General features: G+C 39.9%; 1 protein-coding gene across 1 annotated transcript in view; it reads left to right on the top strand.

The window, feature by feature from the left end:
- Positions 1-23,296, top strand: part of thada (THADA armadillo repeat containing) — a 281,569-nt gene that overhangs the window by 237,313 nt on the left and 20,960 nt on the right. Inside the window, 4 exon segments of the mRNA XM_034184530.1 lie at positions 13,445-13,484; positions 13,487-13,568; positions 19,946-20,018; positions 21,354-21,504. Coding sequence (XP_034040421.1) covers positions 13,445-13,484; positions 13,487-13,568; positions 19,946-20,018; positions 21,354-21,504 — 346 coding nt within the window.

Genomic DNA, 23,296 nt, shown 5'->3' with positions numbered 1-23,296 from the left:
GTTTTTCAAAGGCATATAATTAATATATAATATATGCCAAGGTTACCCTACCTGTAATTTGTACTGTTGTGTTCATTTGGTTTGATCACTTTGGTAGGTCAATTAGGAGATAGTCACTGAAGCATGTCTTTTGTGTTTTGATACTGTATTTTGAAATACAAGCAATTTTCCTGAGTGGCTGACTTACCCATACTGCCGATTTGGGTAAATTATTACATATAAAGTATTATTATATTATATAAAATATTGGTAGTTCTATTTTAAGAATTTAAAGTTGGAAGTTTTGCAATTCATGTAATTTTTTGGTTATGGCTGATTGCAGGGGTGGGGGAAAATTCCATACTCATGATATTGCCATTATTAACTTTTGTTACAATATAAAATATATTTTTGAAGTTCAGAATCGATATAATTCAAATGCAGTTGCTTTGTTGTGTGTTGGGGGGTGTGGCTGGACATTTTGGTGTTCTTTTCTTTTCTTTGCTCTCCAGGTGGTATGAAACTGATTTGTCTGTGGAGAAGGTGCTGGCTGAAGAGTCCTTCACCCTCATCAACGTTATGTGCAGCACCTGTGGATGGTGCTCACATGCAACCTTAAAGACTTTCAGCTGAAGCAGATAATTAGATGGCGTTCTGCATTCAAGCAGAATTGCCGGGAACTCGACCTTGTGATGTTCGTTTGTGAGACGCTGAGGACCGCGCTTGGGTTTGACACATCGTGCCTGTGAAGGAAGAAGGGTGAGGGACACATGCTGTCAGCACACATCAGAGGTGATTAATCGTTTGACTAATTGTTGATAGTAACTTGGTATTTTTGAATTGTGATGAGAATTATGCAGCTCGCTTCTCACTGCCGTGGCGTGCGGACAACTGATCCTCCACCTGTTGTGAGAAGCTGCTCATTTACATAAAGCTTAAATACAGACCTGAATGTGTTGCTGATAGTGTGTACCTTTTGAAGGATATTGCTTGTAACTGCTGACTTACCTCACCTCTTCTATCCTTCGCAGAGAGTCGGTTTGTCGTGTCCCCCTGGGGGGTGTTTGGCGGTAAAAGTGAGTCCAGAAGCGCCGGGCTTCCATCCTTTTAGGCGCTGGAGAGCGTGCCAGTCTTCACTCCACCAGACTGACGCATTTTTTGTTCATTCACTTTGTTATGCACCAGAGGGTGGAAAGAATAAATTGTTTTGTTATTGGAACCGCTTTCTGGTTATTTTAGCGCTGGGTTCCGTCAGACGCAGGTCCGCTCCTCAACCCGCGTCGACACATAACATGCTTAAACAGTGCATCTAGAAAGTATTCAGGCTGCTTATTTTTTCCACATTTTGTTGTTACAGCCTTATTCTAAAATAAATTCCTTTTTCCCCTCAAAATTCTATTCACAACATCCCATAATGACAACATGAAAAAAATCTTTGCAGCACCTCTCAAGCTCCAGCAGGTTGGATGGGGAGTGTCGGTACACAGCCATTTCAGATCTCTCCAGAGATGTTCAATTGGATTCAGGTCTGGGCTCTGGCTGGGTCACTCAAGGACATTCACAGAGTTGTCCTGAAGTCATTCCTTTGATATCTTGGCTGTGTGCTTCGGGTCATTGCTGTGCTGAAAGATGAACCATCGCTCCAGTCTGAGGTCAAGAGCGCTCTCGAGCAGGTTTTCATTGAGGATTTCTCTGTACATTGCTGTATTCACTCATCGCTCACTCATCTTCAACCGCTTATCCGGACCCAGGTCACAGGTGCTGCATTCATCTTTCCTGAATCCTGTCTTCCAGTTCCTGCCCAAACAGGACATGCTTCACTGTAGGGATGGTGCCTGGTTTCCTCCAAGCATGAAACCTGGCATTCACACCAAACAGTTCAATCTTTGTCTCATTAGACCAAAGGATTTTATTTCACATGGTCTAAGAGTTTTTCAGGTGCCTTATGGCAAACTCCAGGCAGGCTGCCATGTGCCTTTTACTAAGGAGTGGCTTCTGTCTGGCCACTCTACCATATAGGCCTGATTGGTGGATTGCTGCAGAGATGGTTGTCCTTCTGGAAGGTTCTCCTTTCTTCACTTGGAGTTGATGGTCTAGTGGTTAAGGTGTTGGCTTGAGTCCAGAAGATCATGGGTTCAAATCCAGCCTGACTGGAAAATCACTAAGGCAGGCAAGGCCTTTAATCCCCTATTGCTCCCGGTGTGTAGTGAGCGCCTTGTATGGCAGCACCCTGACATCGGGGTGAATGTGAGGCATTATTGTAAAGGGCTTTGAGCGTCTGATACAGATGGAAAAGTGCTATATAAATGCAGTCCATTTACCATTTCACAGAGGAATGCTGTAGCTCTAACACATTGACCATTGGGTTCTTGGTCACCTCCGTGACTAAGGCCCTTCTCCCCGATTGCTCAGTTTCGACAGGTGACCAGCTTCCAACTTAGGATGATGGAGGCCACTGTGCTCATTGGGACCTTCAAAGCAGCAGAAATGTTTCTGTATCCTTTACCAGATTTGTGCCTCGAGACAGTCCTCTCTCAGAGGTGTACAGACAGTTCCTGTGACTTCATGCTTGGTTTGAGCTCTGACTGTCAACTGTGGGACTGTATATGTAGACAGGTGTGTGCCTTTCCAAATCATGTCCAATCAGCTGAATTTACTCCAGGTGGACTCTAGTTAAGCTGTAGAAACATTTGAAGGATGATCAGTGGAAACATGATGCACCTGAGCTTAATTTTGAGCTTCATGGCCCAGGCTGTGAATACTTATGTACATGTGATTTCTTAATTTTGTTGTTATCGTTGTTGTTCTGTTCAGCTTATGTTGTCATTAATTAGGAATTGCCGCAGCATGAGCAAAAACTCAAGTCAAATGGATTAATAAACCACATTTAAAACATCATGCCTTCGCCAAAGTGCTGTAAAATTACAGACTCAATACAATATTAAAAATAATGTTCAAGGAAACAGCTATGAAAGCACAGAAACTTGAATCATAGCGCAATATTAAGATCACTATGTCAGTGATTTAAAAGCCAAAGCAAACAGGTGAATCTTGAACAAAATTTAAAAGGAACCACGTTCATGATGCTTGTAATGTGGAGAGATGAAATATTGATGATAGGGGCACCAACAGCAGGAACTGGGCAGGAACAAGAGTTAATTTAAACAAAAGTGGAGATGGATGGATGACATGTAGCTGGCTGCAGCTGAGATCCAGATGAGCATGTCTGGGTGATTTTAATGTACAGTGAGGAAAATAAGTATTTGAACACCCTGCGATTTTGCAAGTTCTCCCACTTAGAAATCATGGCGGGGTCTGAAATTTTCATCTTAGGTGCATGTCCACTGTGAGAGACATAATCCAAAAAAAAATAAAAAAAAAATCCTGAAATCATAATGTATGATTTTTTTTTCATAATTTATTTGCATGTAACTGCTGCAACTAAGTATTTGAACACCTGCCAATCAGCAGTTAGTCCGCCTCTAAAATGTCCACCTCCACTCCACTTATTATTCCAAATTAGAAGCACCTATTTGAGGTCTTTAGCTGCATAAAGACACCTGTCCACCCCATACAATAAGTAAGACTCCAACTACTAACATGGCTAAGACCAAAGAGCTGTCCAAAGACACCAGAGACAAAATTGTAGACTTCCACAAGGCTGGAAAGGGCTACGGGGCAATTGCCAAGCAGCTTGGTGAAAAAAGATCAACTGTTGGAGCAATTATTAGAAAACGTAAGAAGCTAAACATGACTGTCAATCTCCCTCAGACTGGGGCTCCATGCAAGATCCCACCTTGTGGCGTATCAGTGATCCTAAGAAAGGTGAGGAATCAGCCCAGAACTGCATGGGAGGAGCTGGTCAATGACCTGAAGAGAGCTGGCACCACTGTTTCCAAGGTTACTGTGGGTAATACACTAAGACGTCACAGGTTAAAATCATGCATGGCACGGAAGGTTCCCCTGCTTAAATCAGCACATGTTCAGGCCCGTCTTAAGTTTGCCCATGACCATTTGGATGAACCAGAGGAGTCATGGGAGAAAGTTATGAAGCCAAAATAGAACTTTTTGGTCTTAATTCCACTCGCTGTGTTTGGAGGAAGAAGAATGCGGAGTACCATCCCAAAAACACCGTCCCTACTGTGAAGTATGGGGGTTGGAAGCATCATGCTTTGGGGGTGTTTTTCTGCACATGGGACAGGACGACTGCACTGTATTAAGGGAGGATGACCGGGGCCATGGATTGCGAGATTTTGGGGAACAGTCTCCTTCCCTCACTTAGAGCATTGAAGATGGGTCGTGGATGGGTCTTCCAACATGACAGTGACCCGAAGCACACAGCCAGGATAACCAAGGAGTGGCTCCGTAAGAAGCATATCAAGGTTCTGGAGAGGCCTAGCTAGTCTCCAGACCTAAACCAAATAGAAAATCTTTGCAGGGAGCTCAAACTCCATGTTTCTCAGCGACAGCCCAGTAACCTGGCTGATCTAGAGAAGATCTGTATGGAGGAGTGGGCCAAAATCCCTGCTGCAGTGTGTGCAAACCTGGTGAAAAACTACAGGAAATGTTTGACCTCTGTAATTGCAAACAAAGGCTACTGTACCAAATATTAACATTGATTTTCACAGGTGTTCAAATACTTATTTGCAGCAGTAACATACTAATAAATTATTAAAAAATCATACATTGTGATTTCCGGATTTTTTTTTTTTTTTTTTTTGGATTATGTCTGTCACAGTGGACATGCACCTAAGATGAAAAATTCAGACCCCTCCATGATTTGTAAGTGGGAGAACTTGCAAAATCACAGGGTGTTCAAATACTTATTTTCCTCACTGTATACACACACACACACACACATCCTATATATAAGAGTTGCACGGTATGACCTAAAATTCATATCGCGGTATAATTTTATCCCTTAACAGTAACAGTATATATCGCGATATAAACTTAAGTGTAAAAATTATAATGTGTTTCTGAATGGGTCCCTTAGCAAAGGTAAATTGAACAAAATAAATAAATAAAAATGACATAAAAATAAAAACAGATATAATGTCATTTTGAAATCATTTATTGTGCGGAAGGTACATCTAAGATGCAAGCGTAGAATTAATGTTTTGGTGAAAGAATTAATTCAATTTAAGGTCAGCGGCTAAAGTTTCATCTCTTGAACACTAGATGGCATTCCCGCTCTGAATTCAATTCCCCCAGTGTGTCGGCTGAAATAAATAAACAATGGCTTTACCGATATCAGTGACAGAACAGGCGTCTCACAAACTTACATGAACAGCAGGGAGAGTCAGTCACCACAGCTCAGAACACCCCTCTCTGCTGCAGCAAACTGGTTCACACACACACAGTCACTTCACAGGAGTTTTCCTGGTTTGGAAAACTCTGTGGCCGTTATTGCGATTCGTCGATGGAGTCCAACTCTCTACCGTTAGCCAAAATTATACGGTGTACCAGATAAACTGGCTAAACTGCGCAGAACTTATATATATATATATAGTCATTATGGGGTGTTGTGTGGAGAATTTTGAGGGAGAGAAATGAATTGCTCCATTTTTGAATAAGGCTGTAACATAACAAATTGTGGACAAAGTGAAGCGCTGCAATCTAAAATCAAATACTTTATGGATACTTTGCAGATGCACTGTATCTTTGTGTGCACCAAGTCATGACTCCCACGCCAGTTTGCGCTATGTGTATTTTTGCATTGTTCGTGTGTGTCTGTCAGCAGCATGAGGTCACTAATGGAGCGACCCATTGATCAGTCATATATCTGTTTCTCTGTTTGTGGCACACTTCTTTCCAAACACAATTAAATGTACACAACCCTGAGTCTGTTTTCATTCACAACTTGCTGTGACTGTTACATTCACAGTCTGCTGGAATATATTATCAGTGAAACTACAGATGTGTTGTTTTGATCATGCGGAACTGTGACTGAACTGTGTATGAGTGCCTTCTTTGTCTTTTTCAATAAGTTTTTTTCCGTGGTAACTTCCTTCTTAGTCTTCAAGATGTTTCATTATTCTTCATCACTTCTTCATCACAGGAGTGTCTTCTACACTCTTCTTCAGTAAGGAAACGTGTGCATGTCTAATTTAATGGACACATCTGTCATCTTTAAGAATGAGGCACAGTTAATGTCATAAACCAGCCTGTTCAAACACTTAAATACAGAGAAAAAGCTATTATGGTAAATATGTAGTGGTTACACGTAAAGAAAGTCAAATGTGACTTTTTCATTTTTAAAAATACTATTTTCTTTTTAGTGGTTACTTTAAACTTTTTTTAACAGGTTGTAGTTGATAAGTTTTTAAAAACATTTTATTTACTGTGACTTTGAGTTGAGTTGATGGGCACAGGAACATACACATACTATATTTTTCATTTTATTTATTTTTTTAATTATTAGTTGTTTTTTTCACAGCGTGGTGACCAAGCAATTAGTGCAGCTGTTTCCATAGCAGAAGGTTCCCAGTTCCTCCCCCCCGGCTGCCCTCTGTTTAATGTGGAGTTGTGTCAGGACAGGACTCTGGTGTTAACGTGCCAAATCAATATGCAGATGCATATTGGGTCTGCTGTGGTAACCCCGAGTGAAAAAGGGAGAAGCTGAAAGAATTTGTTGTTTTTTACTTTCTTATTAAATCATGCAAAGACAACCCATTAGATTTTGTTTACTCAATTTGGAGGAGGAATCCTTTTTCTTTTGACCCATTAATAATGAATCAGTAAAAATCTTTCCTGAAATTCTGATGTGCTAAATCCTTTTAGCACAGTGATGTTTTGCAAGATATAATATAATAAATTTGAAATGTAAATAACCCCAAACTGATTTTAAACATTCTACCTGAGTTAAACTATATGATAAATTCTGCAATTCCTGGTTGCTATTGTTGTTGTTGTTATTATTATCTCTATATTAAAGCTAAGGGGTCTCTGTGTATGTGCATGCGTATTTGTAACTTCAATCACAGAGAACAGGGGAGAACTGACATTTGCCATTTCTGATGTCTGATTCTGTTTTTTCTCTCTGTTTAAGGTGGAGCTCCATCCGGAGATGGGTGTGGTATTTGTGCTGAAAACCCTCCTGTCCTGTGCACCAACAGCATTTCCTGTATGTTAATTTTGTGAATTGTTCTCTAATTTATGTCAGTAAAATGGCCCAAGCAGAGGGTCACCCCTTTGAGTCTGGTCTGCTTGAGGTTTCTTCATCAGAGGGAGTTTTTCCTTACCACTGCCGGTCTGGGGGTTAGTAAGGTTAGACCTTCCTTGTGTGAAGCGCCTTGAGGCAATTCTGTTGTGATTTGGTGCTATATAAATGAAAATGAATTGAAAAATTGAAGGATTGGTATGTTTTTGTATTTTGGGTGAAGGATGAACGCTGTGAAAATCGGAGAGTTGATTGTTGAGGACTAATATTTTTGGAGAAATTAGGGATATTAAGTAGCAACAGTGAACACTGATATGACCATTAATCAGTCCCTGGTAACCAGACAAGCTCTGAACAAAGGAAATATCTCAACTTTGCTAGTTGTAAACATGACATCAACTAAATGTGCCAAATAAAAAAAATGTACAATTATTCACAAAACTTTCTCATTTTAACTTCCTGTACTTTCATTTAAAAGCTACCTATTTTATGCCAAAAAGGCATTTGACCATGTAAATTGGGAATTCTTGTATAACGTTTTAGCAAAATTTGGTTTCAATCAATTATTTGTAAAAATTGTTCAAGCATTATATAAATGTTTAAAAGCCAGGATTAAGGTAAATGGAGCCCTCTCTGAATAATCAACTTGGAGAGAGGGTCCCAGACAAGGGTGCCCGAGATAGCCCATTATCTTTGCTATTTTTATTGAGGCCTTAAGTCAGGGAGTTATTCAGAATGCAAATATCACAGGTGTACAACTGTTTGGACAAGAACACAAGATTTCTCTCTTCGCGGATGACATCTTAATATACCTGTCAAACCCGGACTCATCCTTTTTCCATCGTATTACTTTTTTAAATGCTTTTGGCTCTGTTTCAGGTTATAAACTAGATATTACTAAAACACAATTACTAAGTTTTAATTATGTACCTAGCCAGATATTGAAATCCCAGATAAATTTAAATTGGAAATTAGATAATATAAGATACCTTGGAGTAACTATTCCAAAGGATTTATCAAAACTATATGAAGTTATTTTAAACCATTGTGCCAACAGATTACTAATGACATTAGAAGATGGATTTAATACCATATTGACTTTTGATTCTCATATAGAAATTGTAAAAATTAAACATGCAGGTTTTTCTATCTGTTCCAAACACTTCCCATTATTATCACAAACAAACAATTCAAAGAATGGGACAAAATGATCTCCAAGTTTATTTGACAAGCAAAGAGGCTGAGATTGCATTTTAAACCCCTCAGTTATCAAACAGAAAGGTGTCTGGCTTTACTGTGCTTGAAGGATTATTATACTTCTGCCCAATTCAGAACTTTGGTGTATTTGTGTAACTCAGAATTTAAAGTGAGATGGAAAGAAATTGAAATAAATATGTCTGGAGATTGCCCAATGCAAGCACATCTTGGAGATAAAAAACTTAAGGATCAAATTCAAAAAGAAAATCCTTGGATTAACGTCTCACTGAAACTATGGTTAAAATATATAAATAAAAACAACTTACAGGAAGAGATAAAAATATTGTGCTGGGCTTATGACACTGATTTGTGCCCTGTAAAACAGATGCAAGATTTAAAACTTGGCAAATCCAAGGCTTGTCAGCATATTGTACTTTTTTCCATCATGGAACATTAACAAATTTTCAATCAATTGTGAGACGGCATCATTTGCAAAATAGTGATTTTTGCCAGGTTTTTACAAATCCGTCATTATATAAATGGTTTTACAATAAAGAGCAAGAATGTTTTTGAGATACCATTTTGAACAATTCTTATCAAAACATATGAAGCTGACTCTGGTTCTAAATTGATTTCAAGATGATCTGAAAGAGATAAAAAAGGAAAATACAAATTGTATTAAGCAGAAATGAGACAGGGTATCCAAAAAGGTAATAGTAGATAATATTTGGCTAAAACATTTTTGCTTCCCAATGGAAAATACTAGTTCAAATGCATGGAGAAGTTTTGTTTGGAAGAGTCTTATTAGATATTCATCACCCTAGCACAGAGTTCTCACATTTCATGTTCTTCCTTTTGCTGGAGAATTGTGGTGCACAAGGAGTAAAACAGTATCATCTGTTTTGGTCATGCCCTGCCATGGAATCATTCTGGAACTTTAGTGCAAACATGAAGTGAAATAATATTAAATATTCAGGCAACTTTAAGCTGGACAAACTGTTTACTTGGACTATTACACTCTGTTGACACAGATAAAGAGCACAAAATGCTTGTTTGGGATATGAGTCTGGCAGCACGAAAATGTATAACCAAGAAATGGCTGAATTTATTATCTCCAAACCTTGATGACTGGCATGCTACTGTCTATTCAGTATTCATCATGGAATGTCATCACTTTCCATAAAAGACTTTCAATGGCAGGTTTGACAGAATTTGTGTGAAATGGACAAACCTATATTCTACCTGGACGGCCAGAATTTGTATGAGCCATATGCTTGAAGTCACACTGAATGTAAAACGGATAAAACACACCTCTTGTTCTGTTCTTTTTCTTATCTGTTCTGTTTTATATGTATATTGTAAAATCTAAAAAAATAAAAATAAAAAATTGAAAAATAAATAAATAAAAGCTACCTATTTTATAAACACTACCCAATCTAGAACCTGTGGCTTCCCACGGGCATTGCGCCATTTATTATTATTGTTTTTTATGTTGTTTTTGTTGTAACAAATTTACTTTTCAACTTTTAGTGCACATTTTATTCAAAAGATTACTTTGAGTAATCTTTGAGTAATATGTGACGTTCTGAGACCACTATTTCATAAAGTGTATTATTTTATATATATATATATATATATATAGAAAGACATGAATATTTCCAAGTCACTGCATGCGTCTTAAGCCCCGGTCACACGGCACTAACGAAGGACACCGAAGCCCAAACAAAACAAGAAATCTGGACTTATGTTGACTTTCGGAGACATCATTTAACCACCGTCCAGCTTTGTTTCTGTAGCTGGCGCTTCGTCAGAATTTTCAAACTGTTGAAAAATGCAAACGAATCCTGACAACAACCTCAATTCATCCGTGTTCCGTTTTGTTTCTGTCTTGACGGTACCCCATCGTTTGCGTAGTTCCCAATACCTTCAACATTCTGGTTTGATTGTTGTCCAACATCGTCCAACGTCCCAAGTCTGACACCTTGCACAAACATTGACGATATCTGATCGGATCAATAACTAAAGAGCCGACGAGCTGAACGTGACTCGTCCATGTGTGAGATGAAAAGCAACATTGTCATACAGAAACAATAGCGGCAAAACGTTTTATCAACTACTTTAGCTATTTATGCACATTTCAGCCGTCTGTGGCTGGAGAGGCTGTGGGCACACACACAAATGGCTGTGCTCCACAAACAGCTGTGCACACGTTCGCATGCCGTCTGTGGCTGCACACACATTGTTTTGTGAAGACAACCTGCAGGTGCTTTGGAGAGTGCGCACGTTGGCTGCAGAACATGATCAACTGATTGGCACTCGGCCCGATACCCGCTGTCAAGTCATCGTCATCATGAATGTTTTGTTATGATTTTGCTTAAAGTGTCAAGGTCGCCGTTCCCTTCATTTTTCTTTTGATAGTTTTGTTTCGTTCTTTTATGCGCTCTGGACTCGCAGGGTTTTTGTTGATGGGAGAAGTCCAGGCTCATTCGTACGCTTTTTCTTGACGATTTGTGACTGTGTCTTTTTTCCTTTGTTCAGCGATCACCATTTGCCGTGTGACTGGGCCTTTAAATTTCATTTACATCATTCTTTAATCCATTGAAAAAGTTTGGTACTGTGTGGTAAGTTAGACTACAATAGGCAGTTCTCACAAACTGAATGACCGTGCAAGAAGGAGACCGAGTGAAACAGCCCAGTGACAACTCTGAACCACACAGGTGGAGCACTATCGCTCTGTTTATTCCTACACATTAACGAACGGGTAAACACCTATTAATACCTTGATTGCACAACACCTTAGTCTTTTGCACACCTGTATATTTGTACAACAACTGAACAACTGATTTGCACAACCATATTTTTTTGCAAAATAATTCTGTCATGGTGCTCATTCAAACTGTGTTGCTTTTTATTTTGTTTTATTCTTGCTCTTATTTATTTATATTTCCTAGTCTAGTTTCAGTGTACGTATTTAACCCCTGGGACCTTTTGAGACGTAATCTCATATCATGCCATGTTGAAGCATACGTACAGTGGGGAAAATAAATATTTGATTTTGCAAGTTTTCCCACCTACAAAGAATGGAGAGGTCTGTAATTTTTATCGTAGATACACTTCAACTGTGAGAGACAGAATCTAAAAAAATCCAGAAAATCACATTGTATGATTTTTAAATGATTAATTTCCATTTTATTGTATGAAATAAGTATTTGATACAATAGAAAAACAGATGTTAATAATTGGTACAGAAACCTTTATTTGCAATTACAGAGGTCAGATGTTTCCTGTAGTCCTTGACCAAGTTTGCACACTCCAGCAGGGATTTTGGTCCACACAGATCATCCCCAGATCTTTGAGGTTTCAGGGCTGTTGCTGGGCAACACTGTGTTTTCAGCTCCCTCCAAAGATTTCTATTAGTTCAGGTCTGGAGACTGGCTTGGCCACTCCGGGACCTGAAATGCTTCATACAGAGCCACTCCTCAGTTGCCCTGGAAGGCCATGCTGGAGACCCAGCCATGACCCATCTTCAATGCTCTACTAAGGGAAAGAGGTTGTTTGCCAAATCTCACAATACATGCCCCCATCCATCCTCCCTTCAGTGCGGTGCAGTAGTCCTGTCCCCTTGCAGAAAAACACCCTCAAAAATATTCCCCAACCCCCCCATGCTTCACGGTGGGATGGTGTTCTTGGGTTTGTTCTCATCCTCCAAACACGGCGAGTGGAGTTGATACCAAAAAAAGCTCTATTTGGCTATCATCTGACCACATGAACTTCTCCCATGCCTCCTCTGGATCATCCAGAAGTTCTCTGGTGAACTTCAACAGGCCTGGACATGTGCTGACTTAGGCAGGGGGACCTTGCTGCCCTGCAGGATTTTGCAGCCATGATGGCATTGTGTGTTACTGATGTAATCTTTGTGACTGTGGTCCCAGCTCTCTTCAGTTCGTTGACCAGGTCCCTCCCGTGTAGTTCTGGGCTTTCTCAGAATCATCCTTACCCCATGAGGCGAGATCGTGCATGGAGCCCCAGACTGAGGAAGATTGACAGTCATCTTGTGTTTCTTCATTTTCTAATAATTACGCCCAACAGTTGTTGTCTTCTCACCAAGCTGCTTGCCTGTTGTCCTGTAGTCCATCCCAGCCTTGTGCAGGTCTACAGTTTTGTCCCTGGTGTCCTTAGACAGCTCTTTGGTCTTGGCCATGGTAGATAGGTTGGAGTGTGATTGATTGAGTGTGTGAACAGGTGTCTTTTATATAGGTAATGAGTTCAAACAGGTGCAATTAATACAGCTAAAGAGTGCAGAATAGGAGGGTTTCTACTTATTTCATGCAATAAAATGCAATTCATTATTATTAATTACTTAAAAATCATACAATGTGATTTTTTTTCTTTTTATGTAGATTATGTCTCATGTCTCAGTTGAAGTGTCCATATGATAAAAATGACAGACCTCTCCATTCTTTGTAGGTGGGAAAATTTGCTAAATCGGCACTGTATTAAATACTTATTTCCCCCACTGTATATGGCATGACAGAATTCTTGAACAAGAGTACCTGATAGCACAACAGTAACAACCTACACACATTTATCCACTAAGGCAATTTTGGAGTGTAAAACGTACTTACTAAAACTTGTAAGCATTCACATGTTGATAGATTTAGATCATCTCTGTATGTGTTGGCTGGATTTGGGGCATCTGCTTGTTCAGAATAGTGTGTCCAAAAATAAAATTTCATACAGTCCCCGCCACAGGAAGTTTTCCATATTCACTTTAATCCTAAGCTTTAAAACGTTAAAGTTAAAAATTCCTTTTTACTTCACAAAATGGAAGGAATCTGTCATTTACATCTTAAATTTAGGGATTATTGGGATTATGCGTTATCATTTGATTCTTTCTTCCACTGTAATTCTGACAAGTCAAAATGATGTAAATAAATGTATGCTGGGCTTGTGTATTTGGGTGTTCGGTGTGATTAACTGTCCAAGTCAGGTTGAGGAACATACACTGATAGTGCACATTGCCACATGCACATGTTCATGGAAAAGTTTTGTCCTGACTTGGAACCACTCAGGCGTTTGACATTTTTTTTTTCTGCTTCCTCTCAGGTGCTTCATGTGTTGCGCATGTTGAGCTCTAGTGTTGAGCTGCGTGGAGGGACAGATTTCAGATTTTGTCCCAAGAGGAAGTCCTGTTACACCTGCTCACTCTGGCTCAGCAGTCTGCTCACAGGTAAGAAACACGTAATATAGTGACAAATGTCCTCATCAACAAACCCAACGTTTGGGGTCTTGACTAATGCTAAAACTGCCCCAGCTGGAGTTTTGTACATCCAAGTATCTGCAGATTGGCACATGCACACAAATATCTCTAACCATGATAAGTGCCATCGCTCAGTCGAGAAATTGTAACCATTGGGTCTGGTACTCTGAGCAGTTACGCTGATCCTCCTTCCAGGATGTTGGACATCTCTGGTGTCACAGTTCTGGAGGCTGATTCTTCAGCTAGCTGCAAACCACCAAATTTCACTGAAGTTACAAATGTGGTGAAACAGCTGAAGGTGGGGAAATCTGCAAGATTCTGTGGTATCGGGGCTGATCTCATCAGTCCTACCGTCTGGAAAGAAAGAACTTGCTATCCATTGATGGAAGGGAAAGGGTGATTGCTTGGATTGCAACAGCTATTTGGGGTAGTACACTTCTCTCTGTGCCAGTCAAGCTTGGAACTTGCAAGAATGGTTTTTAACCAGGTTAAGTCCCACCTACTTGCTGCTCAGTGACTGGAGCAATCTGGCTCCCACCAAAGATCGACCATCAATGGAAACCTACCTCTCAGAGTACTCATCTACTCATCCCTATTCAGGATGAGTAGAATGGAATTTGATCTTTTGCCCAGGTGTCACGATGCGGACGAGGGGTTGGATTTTGACATCTTATTTCTTTCATTTCACACTGATGGATATTTATTTGGAATCAACCAATGTAAGAATTATGACTATTATTCAGAATTCTAACATAAGTTGAGTCCAAATCATTATTCATCAATGTGATGTGGAAGAAATGTCATTGTGTACTGTAAAGGTCCAGATTAGCTGGCATACTAAATACAGCAATGGAAACTAACGTATACATCCAGATTTTCACTAATCCAGTCTGGATGGATACAGTATACTGCAGATTGCAAACCCATTATACTTGTGTAAACTATCCATGGAAAAAGCAATTCGATGCCTCAGAGTGTAGCGCAAATGCATCTAAAACCATCTAAGTTTTCGACACCCCACCCCCGTGGCCCTTCTCTCCCCTTGGGTGCCCCAACCTCAAATGGATGTTGCATGTCCACACTCGCCCACTCACCCGAGCCATCCACTATAATGGTCAGTCAAAAAACAAAAACAACAAAAACAAATCCACCAGCACCATGGGAAAAGCTCACTGACCTTGAGTTTGTAGATGATGCTGTGAGAATGGCTTGTGAGCTGTAGCGTGCTAGTTTTTAGTTGTGATGGATGACACAGATGAGTTGACTGCCCCACATGCATTACCCTCCACTTAAGAAAGGGCCCCTGACACTGCTGTGGCAGCCCGGCTGTCACGCCCTCATTCAGAGCCAGAGGCCGTGGAAGACTGAGGCACAGGTTCACCAGCTGCACCTTGAACCCTGCATCTGGACACCTGGTCCATACAGGCCCATATCTCCCTATGTATTTATGTGCACATATGTGGTTACAAGTCCTAAGTAACATCATGATAGTAGTAAAAGGTGTCATAATCAGGTTTATAAGCATTTGCACAGTCATGCAATTTTTTTAATTTGGCCTCTGTGCATCACCACAATGGAGTTCACATGAAACAAAATGTGGTTGTCAGCTTTACTTCAAGTGGTTTAATGAAAATATGTGTTGCATCATCATTTTTACTGCCAATATTCTTTTGACAAGTCAGGGGGATGGATACTTTTCCAAATCACTGAGTATGTCTTAGACATTATTTACGCAAATCACAAGGAAATATGATTTTATCAAAAGAAAAAGTAACATTTCAGCTACTATTTGCCACAAGCCACATGGAGTATCAAGCCTAGATTTGAATTTTGTGTGTGTGTGTGTGTGTGTGTGTGTGTGTGTGTGTGTGTGTGTGTGTGTGTGTGTGTGTGTGTGTGTGTGTGTGTGTGTGTGTGGTGTGTGTGTGTGTGTGTGTGTGTGTGTGTGTGTGTGTGGTGTGTGTGTGTGTGTTTTATACAAACATTCTGTGTTCCACCCCAGCATGAATCTGTATAACTGTTGGCACAACAGGCCAGAGTTACACGGTGCACAGTTTGTCCACAGTACTGCAAGAGCCGACTGTGTAACTCCTTTAGATTTGTCATGGGTGTCTTGGTGAGTTCCCTCACTCTTCACTATTTAATTTCTTAACAATTGATGTAAATTAAGTGCAAGACATATTCAGTGACTTGGAAATGTTCACATACGAGGGTAGGCTGAAAAGTTCTAAGGCTCTCCATGAAGGAGTAATGCATTAACTGCATTATAGTGAGCCTTAGAACTTTTCAGCCTACTCGTACAGTGGGGTAAATATTTGATCCATTGTCAATTTTGCAGGTTTTCCCACCTACAAAGAATGGAGAGGTCTGGAATTTTTATTTTCAGCTGTGAGAGACAGAATCTAAAAAGAAAAATCCAGAAAATCACATTGTATGATTTTAAAATAATTAATTAGCATTTTATTGCATGAAATAAGCATGTGACCCCCTACCAACCAGCAAGAATTCTGGCTCTCACAGACCTGTTAATTTTTCTTTAAGAAGCCCTCTTATTCTGCACGCTTTACCTGTATAATTGCACCTGTTTGAACTTGTTACCTGTATAAAGACACCTGTTCACACACTCAATCAATCACACTCCAACCTGTCCACCATAGCCAAGACCAAAGAGCTGTCTAAGGATATCATTGACAAAACTGTAGACATGCACAAGGCTGGGATGGACTACAGGACAACAGGCAAGCAGCTTGGTGAGAAGAAAAAAACTGTTATGATCATTTATTAGAAAGTGGAAGAAAGCCATCATGGTTTAAAATCCTGCAGGGCAGCAAGGTCCAACTACTCAACCCAGCACATGTCCAGGCTTGTTTCAAGTTCACCAGTGACCATTTGGATGATCCGGAGAAGGCATGGGAGAATTTCATGTGGTCAGATGAGACAAAAATAGAGCTTTTTGGAATTAAGTCCACTTGCCGTGTTTAGAGGATGAGAACAACCCCAAGAAAACTGTCCCAACCGTGAAGCATGGGGGTGGAGACATCATACTCTGGGGGTGCTCTTCTGCAAAGGGGACAGGACGACTGCACAGTATTGAAGGGAGGGTGGACGGGTTCATGTATTGCGAGATTGTGGCAAACAACCTCCTTCCCTCAGTAAGAGTACTGAAGATGAGTCGTGACTGGGTCTTCCAGTATGGCAATGACTCCAAAAAACACAGCCAGGGCAACTAAGAAGGGGCTCCGTAAGAAGCATTTCAAGGTCCTGGAGTGGTCTAGCCAGTCTCCAGACCTGAACTCAATAGAAAATCTTTGGAGGGAGCTGACACTCCAAACCTGAAAGATCTGGAGAAGATCTGTATGGAGGAGTGGACCAAAATCCGTGTTGCAGTGTGTGTAAACTTGTTGAAAAACTACAGGAAACGTTTGACCTCTGTAATGGAATACAAATGTTTCTGTTCCAATTGTTAAGGTCTATTTTTCTAGGGGAGCAATAAAATGCAAATTAATTATTTAAAATCATACAATGTGATTTATGGATTTTGTTTTTTTTTGTTTTTTTTTTAGATTCTGTCTCTCACTGTTGAAGTGAACCTACAATAAAAATAGATATCTCCATTCTTTGTAGGTGGAAAAACCTGCAAAATTGACAGTGGATCAAATACGTATTTCCCCCACTGTATCCATCCTTTAACTTGTCTCAAGAAAATTGGCTTAAAACTGATGATTTGTATTGATAATAATCCTTGTATTTAGTTTGTGCAATTACTTATGGCCTCCAAAAATGAAGGGACTGTATTTAAAGATCACCATAATTCCTAAATGGTGAATGAGATACTTTTGGTGCAGTTACAAAAAAAAAAAAAAACAATTCCCCCAAACTTTGTTTACAATCCCAATTCCAATGAAGTTGGAACGTTGTGTAAAACGTAAATAAAAACAGAGTACAATGATTTGCAAATCCTCTTCAACCTATATTCAATTGAATACACCACAAAGACAAGATATTTAATGTTCAAACTGATAAACTTTATTGTTTTTGTGCAATATTTTCTCATTTTGAAATGGATGCCTGCAACACATTTCAAAAAAGCTGGGACAGTGGTATGTTTACCACTGTGTTACATCACCTTTCCTTCTAACAACACTCAATAAGCATTTGGGAACGGAGGACACTAATTGTTGAAGCTTTGTAGGTGAAATTCTTTCCCATTCTTGCTTGATGTACGACTTCAGCTGTTCAACATTCCCGGGTCTCCTTGTCATATTTGCGCTTCATAATGCGACACACATTTGCAATGGGCGACAGGTCGGACAGCAGGCAGGCCAGTCTCGTACCCGCACTCTTTACTACGAAGACACGCTGTTGTAACACGTGCTAGAATGTGGCTTGACATTGTCTTGATGAAATAAGCAGGGACGTCCCTGAAAAAGACGTTGCTTGGATGGCAGCATGTGTTGTTCCAAAACCCAGATGTACCTTTCAGTATTGATGGTGACATCACAGATGTGTAAGTTGCCAGTGCCATGGCAACTAACACACCCCCATACCATCACAGATGCTGGCTTTTGAACTTTGCGCTGATAACAATCTGGATGGTCTTAATTTGAAACGTGGACTCCTCCGACCACAGCACATTATTCCTTGGTCCTTTTTCTCTTTTGTCCGGAGGATATGATGTCCATGATTTCCAAAAACAATTTGAAATGTGGACTCATCAGACCACAGCACACTTTTCCACTTTGCGTCTGTCCATTTCAAATGAGCTTGGGTCCAGAGAAGACGGCAGTGTTTCTGGATGTTGTTGATGTATGGCTTTGACTTTGCATGGTAGAGTTTTAACTTGCACTTGTAGATGTAGCGACAAACTGTGTTAACTTACAATGGTTTTCTGAAGTGTTCCTGAGCCCACGCGGTAAGATCCTTTACACAATGATGTCTATTTTTAATGCAGTGCCGCCTGAGGGATCGAAGGTCATGGACATTCAATGTTGGTTTTTGGCCTTGCCGCTTACATGTAGAAAGTTCTCTAGATTCTCTGACTCTTCTGATTGTATTATGGACTGTAGATGATGGAATCCTTAAATTCCTTGCAATTCAACGTTGAGAAACATTGTTCTTAAACAGTTGCACTATTTTTTTCATGCAGTTGTTCACAAAGTGGTGATCCTCACCCCATCTTTGCTTGTGAATGGCTGAGACTTTTGGGGATGCTCCTTTTATACCCAATCATGAGTGTCCTCAGTTCCCAAACACTTGAGTGTCGTTAGAAGGAAAGGTGATGTAACACAGTGGTAAACATACCACTGTCCCAGCTTTTTTGAAATGTGTTGCAGGCATCCATTTCAAAATGAGCAAATATTTGTACAAAAACAATAAAGTTTATCAGTTTGAACATTAAAATATCTTGTCTTTGAGGTGTATTCAATTGAATATAGGCTGAAGAGGATTTGCCAATCATTGTATTCTGTTTTTATTTACATTTTGCACAACGTCCCAACTTCATTGGAATTGGGGTTGTAAAAATAAAGTCAAAATCTTGTCTGACGGCATATTAAAGCACTTAGGAGAAAATAAGCTTGCAGAATTTGTTTTAATATATTTTTGTTACACCCCTTTAATTAAAGCTGTAGGTCTGCACTGTGGGAACATCCTGACTGCTTCACTTCAACTCCATTGTGGTGGTACACAGACACAAAATTATAAAACTGTGTCATTGTCGAAATCCTTATGGACCTGCAGAAATGTAGATGTGCATAATGTCAGTTGTACTTTGCTTAAACCACCTGCCCCCATCAAATTTATGAAGGAAATATGTTTCAAAGTCTCCCATTGTGCACTAACGTGGTGTACACTGGTGAATTTTGCTGTGTGCGTGTGCACACACTGTAAACCCACTGACACACACTGCTTTTGACAAACCACTGTTGTACTTTTCTCACCCCAACTAGAGAATACAGGCTTGAATATGGATTAGATTACAAAGGCTTTTAGCCCTGCAAAGACTTTTCCTGACCACAATCTGTGGACCCGGGGATCTGCTTTCCTTTTGGAGCGGTCCCAGGGTTATGATTAGAGCTGAAGAGAGATGAGATTGGGTTGCCGCCTGCTCTTGTCAACTCCGTGATTGAATGACACTCAAGCTATTGTGATACATAATGTAGTGTTGAGCACCAGCACACTTCTTTTCTGACTTGTAAAGTAATACATGTGACTGGTATGCATGTGATGTTTTCACACATCAACCTGTCAGCCCCTCCTACTGCATGAAAATGACAAAATAAAACCTACTAAGATGAAGTTTAGTAAGTTTGCTGTCTGGCCTGGATGCCTGTGATTCTGTATTTCAGTGTGGAGCTACACTGTGCCGCCATGACCCTGCTCTCTCACCTGGTGGTTCAGCTGGTAAACGTTGACCCAAAGGTAAAAGAATCAGTGAAAGATCTTGTTTCTCTAGAGGTACACACAATTTTTTTTTTTTTTTTGAGTAATAAGTTTGAAGTTGTAAGAGTTCAGGTCTACTGCCCACCTTAGCTGTGACTACAGTTATTCCCATATTTCCATTTTTTGTGGGGAATCAATATATTTTGTACCTATTTTGTCAGGCCATCTTACAAATCTCAGGCTAATGGCATATGCTTTGACACTTTTCATTTGGTCATTATTATAATTTGGTATCAACATTGACATAATATTATGGAAATGTTAAATTGTGAATAACACTTACTGAAATGAAATACAATGGAGAGTGTAACTCTGCAGTGAGGAGACAATCTTAGTTGTAATGGAGGCATGAAGAGCAAGCTAAAGTGGGCGTGGTCAGGGGAGGGCAAGGTTTAAAACAGGTTTTCTGTCATGGTACATGAGAAAAACCAAAAGTTCATGCATTGATGATGTATTTGAATTTGGGTTGGAACAGCTCATTGTTTTATGATTTTTACCCAAAGCCATTAAATATTGGCATTGGGTATTGCCTAAGACTTTTCATCTGTCCGTCCGTCCATCCGTCTGCCTGTGTGTGCTCAGCATAAATCCAGTCCTATTACTGCCAGAGTTTTCAAATTCACAGGGAAAATTCTTCGGACACAGACCTTGGACAAGTTCAAAGATGGCTAACCATGACCTATTTTAAGAGGTTAAAAAGTCACATTTTGTTTCATTCTGTTCTGCTTTGTTTTGAGTGGCAGGGGATGACAGCCAATCAGAGTAGAGCTGCACTGTGATGTCATTGGCTGGTCTCTTCAAAAGCACTTTGCTTTGTGTTTATATGCATGTCTCCCATATATTATGTAAAAGCTAGCAAGAAATAAACACTTCTAAAACCAAAAACGGCATTTTTGGAACCTAATAACACCTCTGAACGTATTTCGCGGACGTTAGCATAGTGACTTCACAGGCTGGTATCTAGCTGCAAACTCTGTTTCGTTTGTGTGTAATTGTATCCTCTTTGTCATATAATATGCAAAACCTCACACCTTTGTTTCCTGGGATGAACCACAATGTCTGAGCATAGACAGACGGGCAGAGAGACGCAAAGCCTTTGCAATAACCGATGGCCATATTTGATGGCCTCAGGTAAAAACCAATAAATAGTTAGTTCTTGGCCTTTGGAAGTGTCACATTTTTGGTTTTTAAGCATGCATGTATTGTCATGTATTATTATTAATCCAGTTTTTTTTTTTTCAGGTTGTTAGCATGTATATTTGTATGTATGTATATGTGCCCAGCTATTAACTTCATGGTCAATCTGTTGTTCAGGGTGCGAGCGCAGTGGCTTGTTTGAGTCAGTGGGTGGAGCTGCTGCACTCCTGCTGTGGTGAGGAACAGCCAGTAGATGTGAAGCTGATGGCTGCACGTGTGATGGTTGACTGTACAGCCACTCTGCTGACCAATCCCATGCTGCCGCTGGGTGAGTTTGTCCATTTCATAAAGATTTTGATGTGACCATGAGCACGGGAGAAAAACTAAATTCTGTACAGTAATTTTGAGCATTAGGCCATGACAGACCAAAAGGGTCCAGGTTTTCATTGCAACCTGGCAAATTAAGTCATCTGCTCTCTTTAAAGTCATTTTCATACATGAAATAAGCTATTGCAGCATTTGGTTTGAGTGGAAACTTTCATGGTGTTTAGTTTGAGGACAGTCATTTATTTCAGGCTTTTGAATTCCTTTTGTGAACATTCAGTTGTGGCATTCTTCACCTGAGACAGCTGTGGATTACCGTTATTGCTAGCAGTCATCTTAGGCCTTGATCAGACTGCCAGTAAAAATCTGACGTACAGTAGTGTTCAGAATAATAGTAGTGCTATGTGACTAAAAAGATTAATCCAGGTTTTGAGTATATTTCTTATTGTTACATGGGAAACAAGGTACCAGTAGATTCAGTTGATTCTCACAAATCCAACAAGACCAAGCATTCATGACATGCACACTCTTAAGGCTATGAAATTGGGCTATTAGTAAAAAAAAAAAGTAGAAAAGGGGGTGTTCACAATAATATTAGTGTGGCATTCAGTCAGTGAGTTCATCAGTTTTGTGGAACAAACAGGTGTGAATCAGGTGTCCCCTATTTAAGGATGCAGCCAGCACCTGTTGAACATGCTTTTCTCTTTGAAAGCCTGAGGAAAATGGGACGTTCAAGACATTGTTCAGAAGAACAGTGTAGTTTGATTAAAAAGTTGATTGGAGAGGGGAAAACTTATACGCAGGTGCAAAAAATTATAGGCTGTTCATCTACAATGATCTCCAATGCTTTAAAATGGACAATAAAACCAGAGATGCGTGTAAGAAAACGGAAAACAACGATCAAAATGGATAGAAGAATAACCAGAATGGCAAAGGCTCACCCATTGATCAGCTCCAGGATGATCAAAGACAGTCTGGAATTACCTGTAAATGCTGTGACAGTTAGAAGACGCCTGTGTGAAGCTAATTTATTTGCAAGAATCCCCCCGCAAAGTCCCTCTGTTAAATAAAAGACGTGCAGAAGAGGTTACAATTTGCCAAAGAACACATCAACTGGCCTAAAGAGAAATGGAGGAATATTTTGTGGACTGATGAGAGTAAAATTGTTCTTTTTGGGTCCAAGGGCCGCAGACAGTTTGTGAGACGACCCCCAAACTCTGAATTCAAGCCACAGTTCACAGTGAAGACAGTGAAGCATGGTGGTGCAAGCCTCATGATATGGGCATGTTTCTCCTACTATGGTGTTGGGCCTACATATCGCATACCAGGTATCATGGATCAGTTTGGATATGTCAAAATACTTGAAGAGGTCATGTTGCCTTATGCTGAAGAGGACATGCCCTTGAAATGGGTGTTTCAACAAGACAATGACCCCAAGCACACTAGTAAATGGGCAAAATCTTGGTTCCAAACCAACAAAATTAATGCCTCGCAGATGTGAAGAAATCATGAAAAACTGTGGTTATACAACTAAATACTAGTTTAGTGATTCACAGGATTGCTAAAAAAGCAGTTTGAACATAATAGTTTTGAGTTTGTAGCGTCAACAGCAGGTGCTACTATTATTGTGAACACCCCCTTTTCTACTTTTTTTTTTACTAATAGCCCAATTTCATAGCCTTAAGAGTGTGCATATCATGAATGCTTGGTCTTGTTGGATTTGTGAGAATCTACTGAATCTACTGGTACCTTGTTTCCCATGTAACAATAAGAAATATACTCAAAACCTGGATTAA

The sequence above is a fragment of the Thalassophryne amazonica genome, chromosome 13, assembly GCF_902500255.1.
Source record: "Thalassophryne amazonica chromosome 13, fThaAma1.1, whole genome shotgun sequence".
In the NCBI taxonomy this organism is placed as follows: domain Eukaryota; kingdom Metazoa; phylum Chordata; class Actinopteri; order Batrachoidiformes; family Batrachoididae; genus Thalassophryne; species Thalassophryne amazonica.
This window is presented reverse-complemented; position numbering and strand designations above follow the sequence as displayed.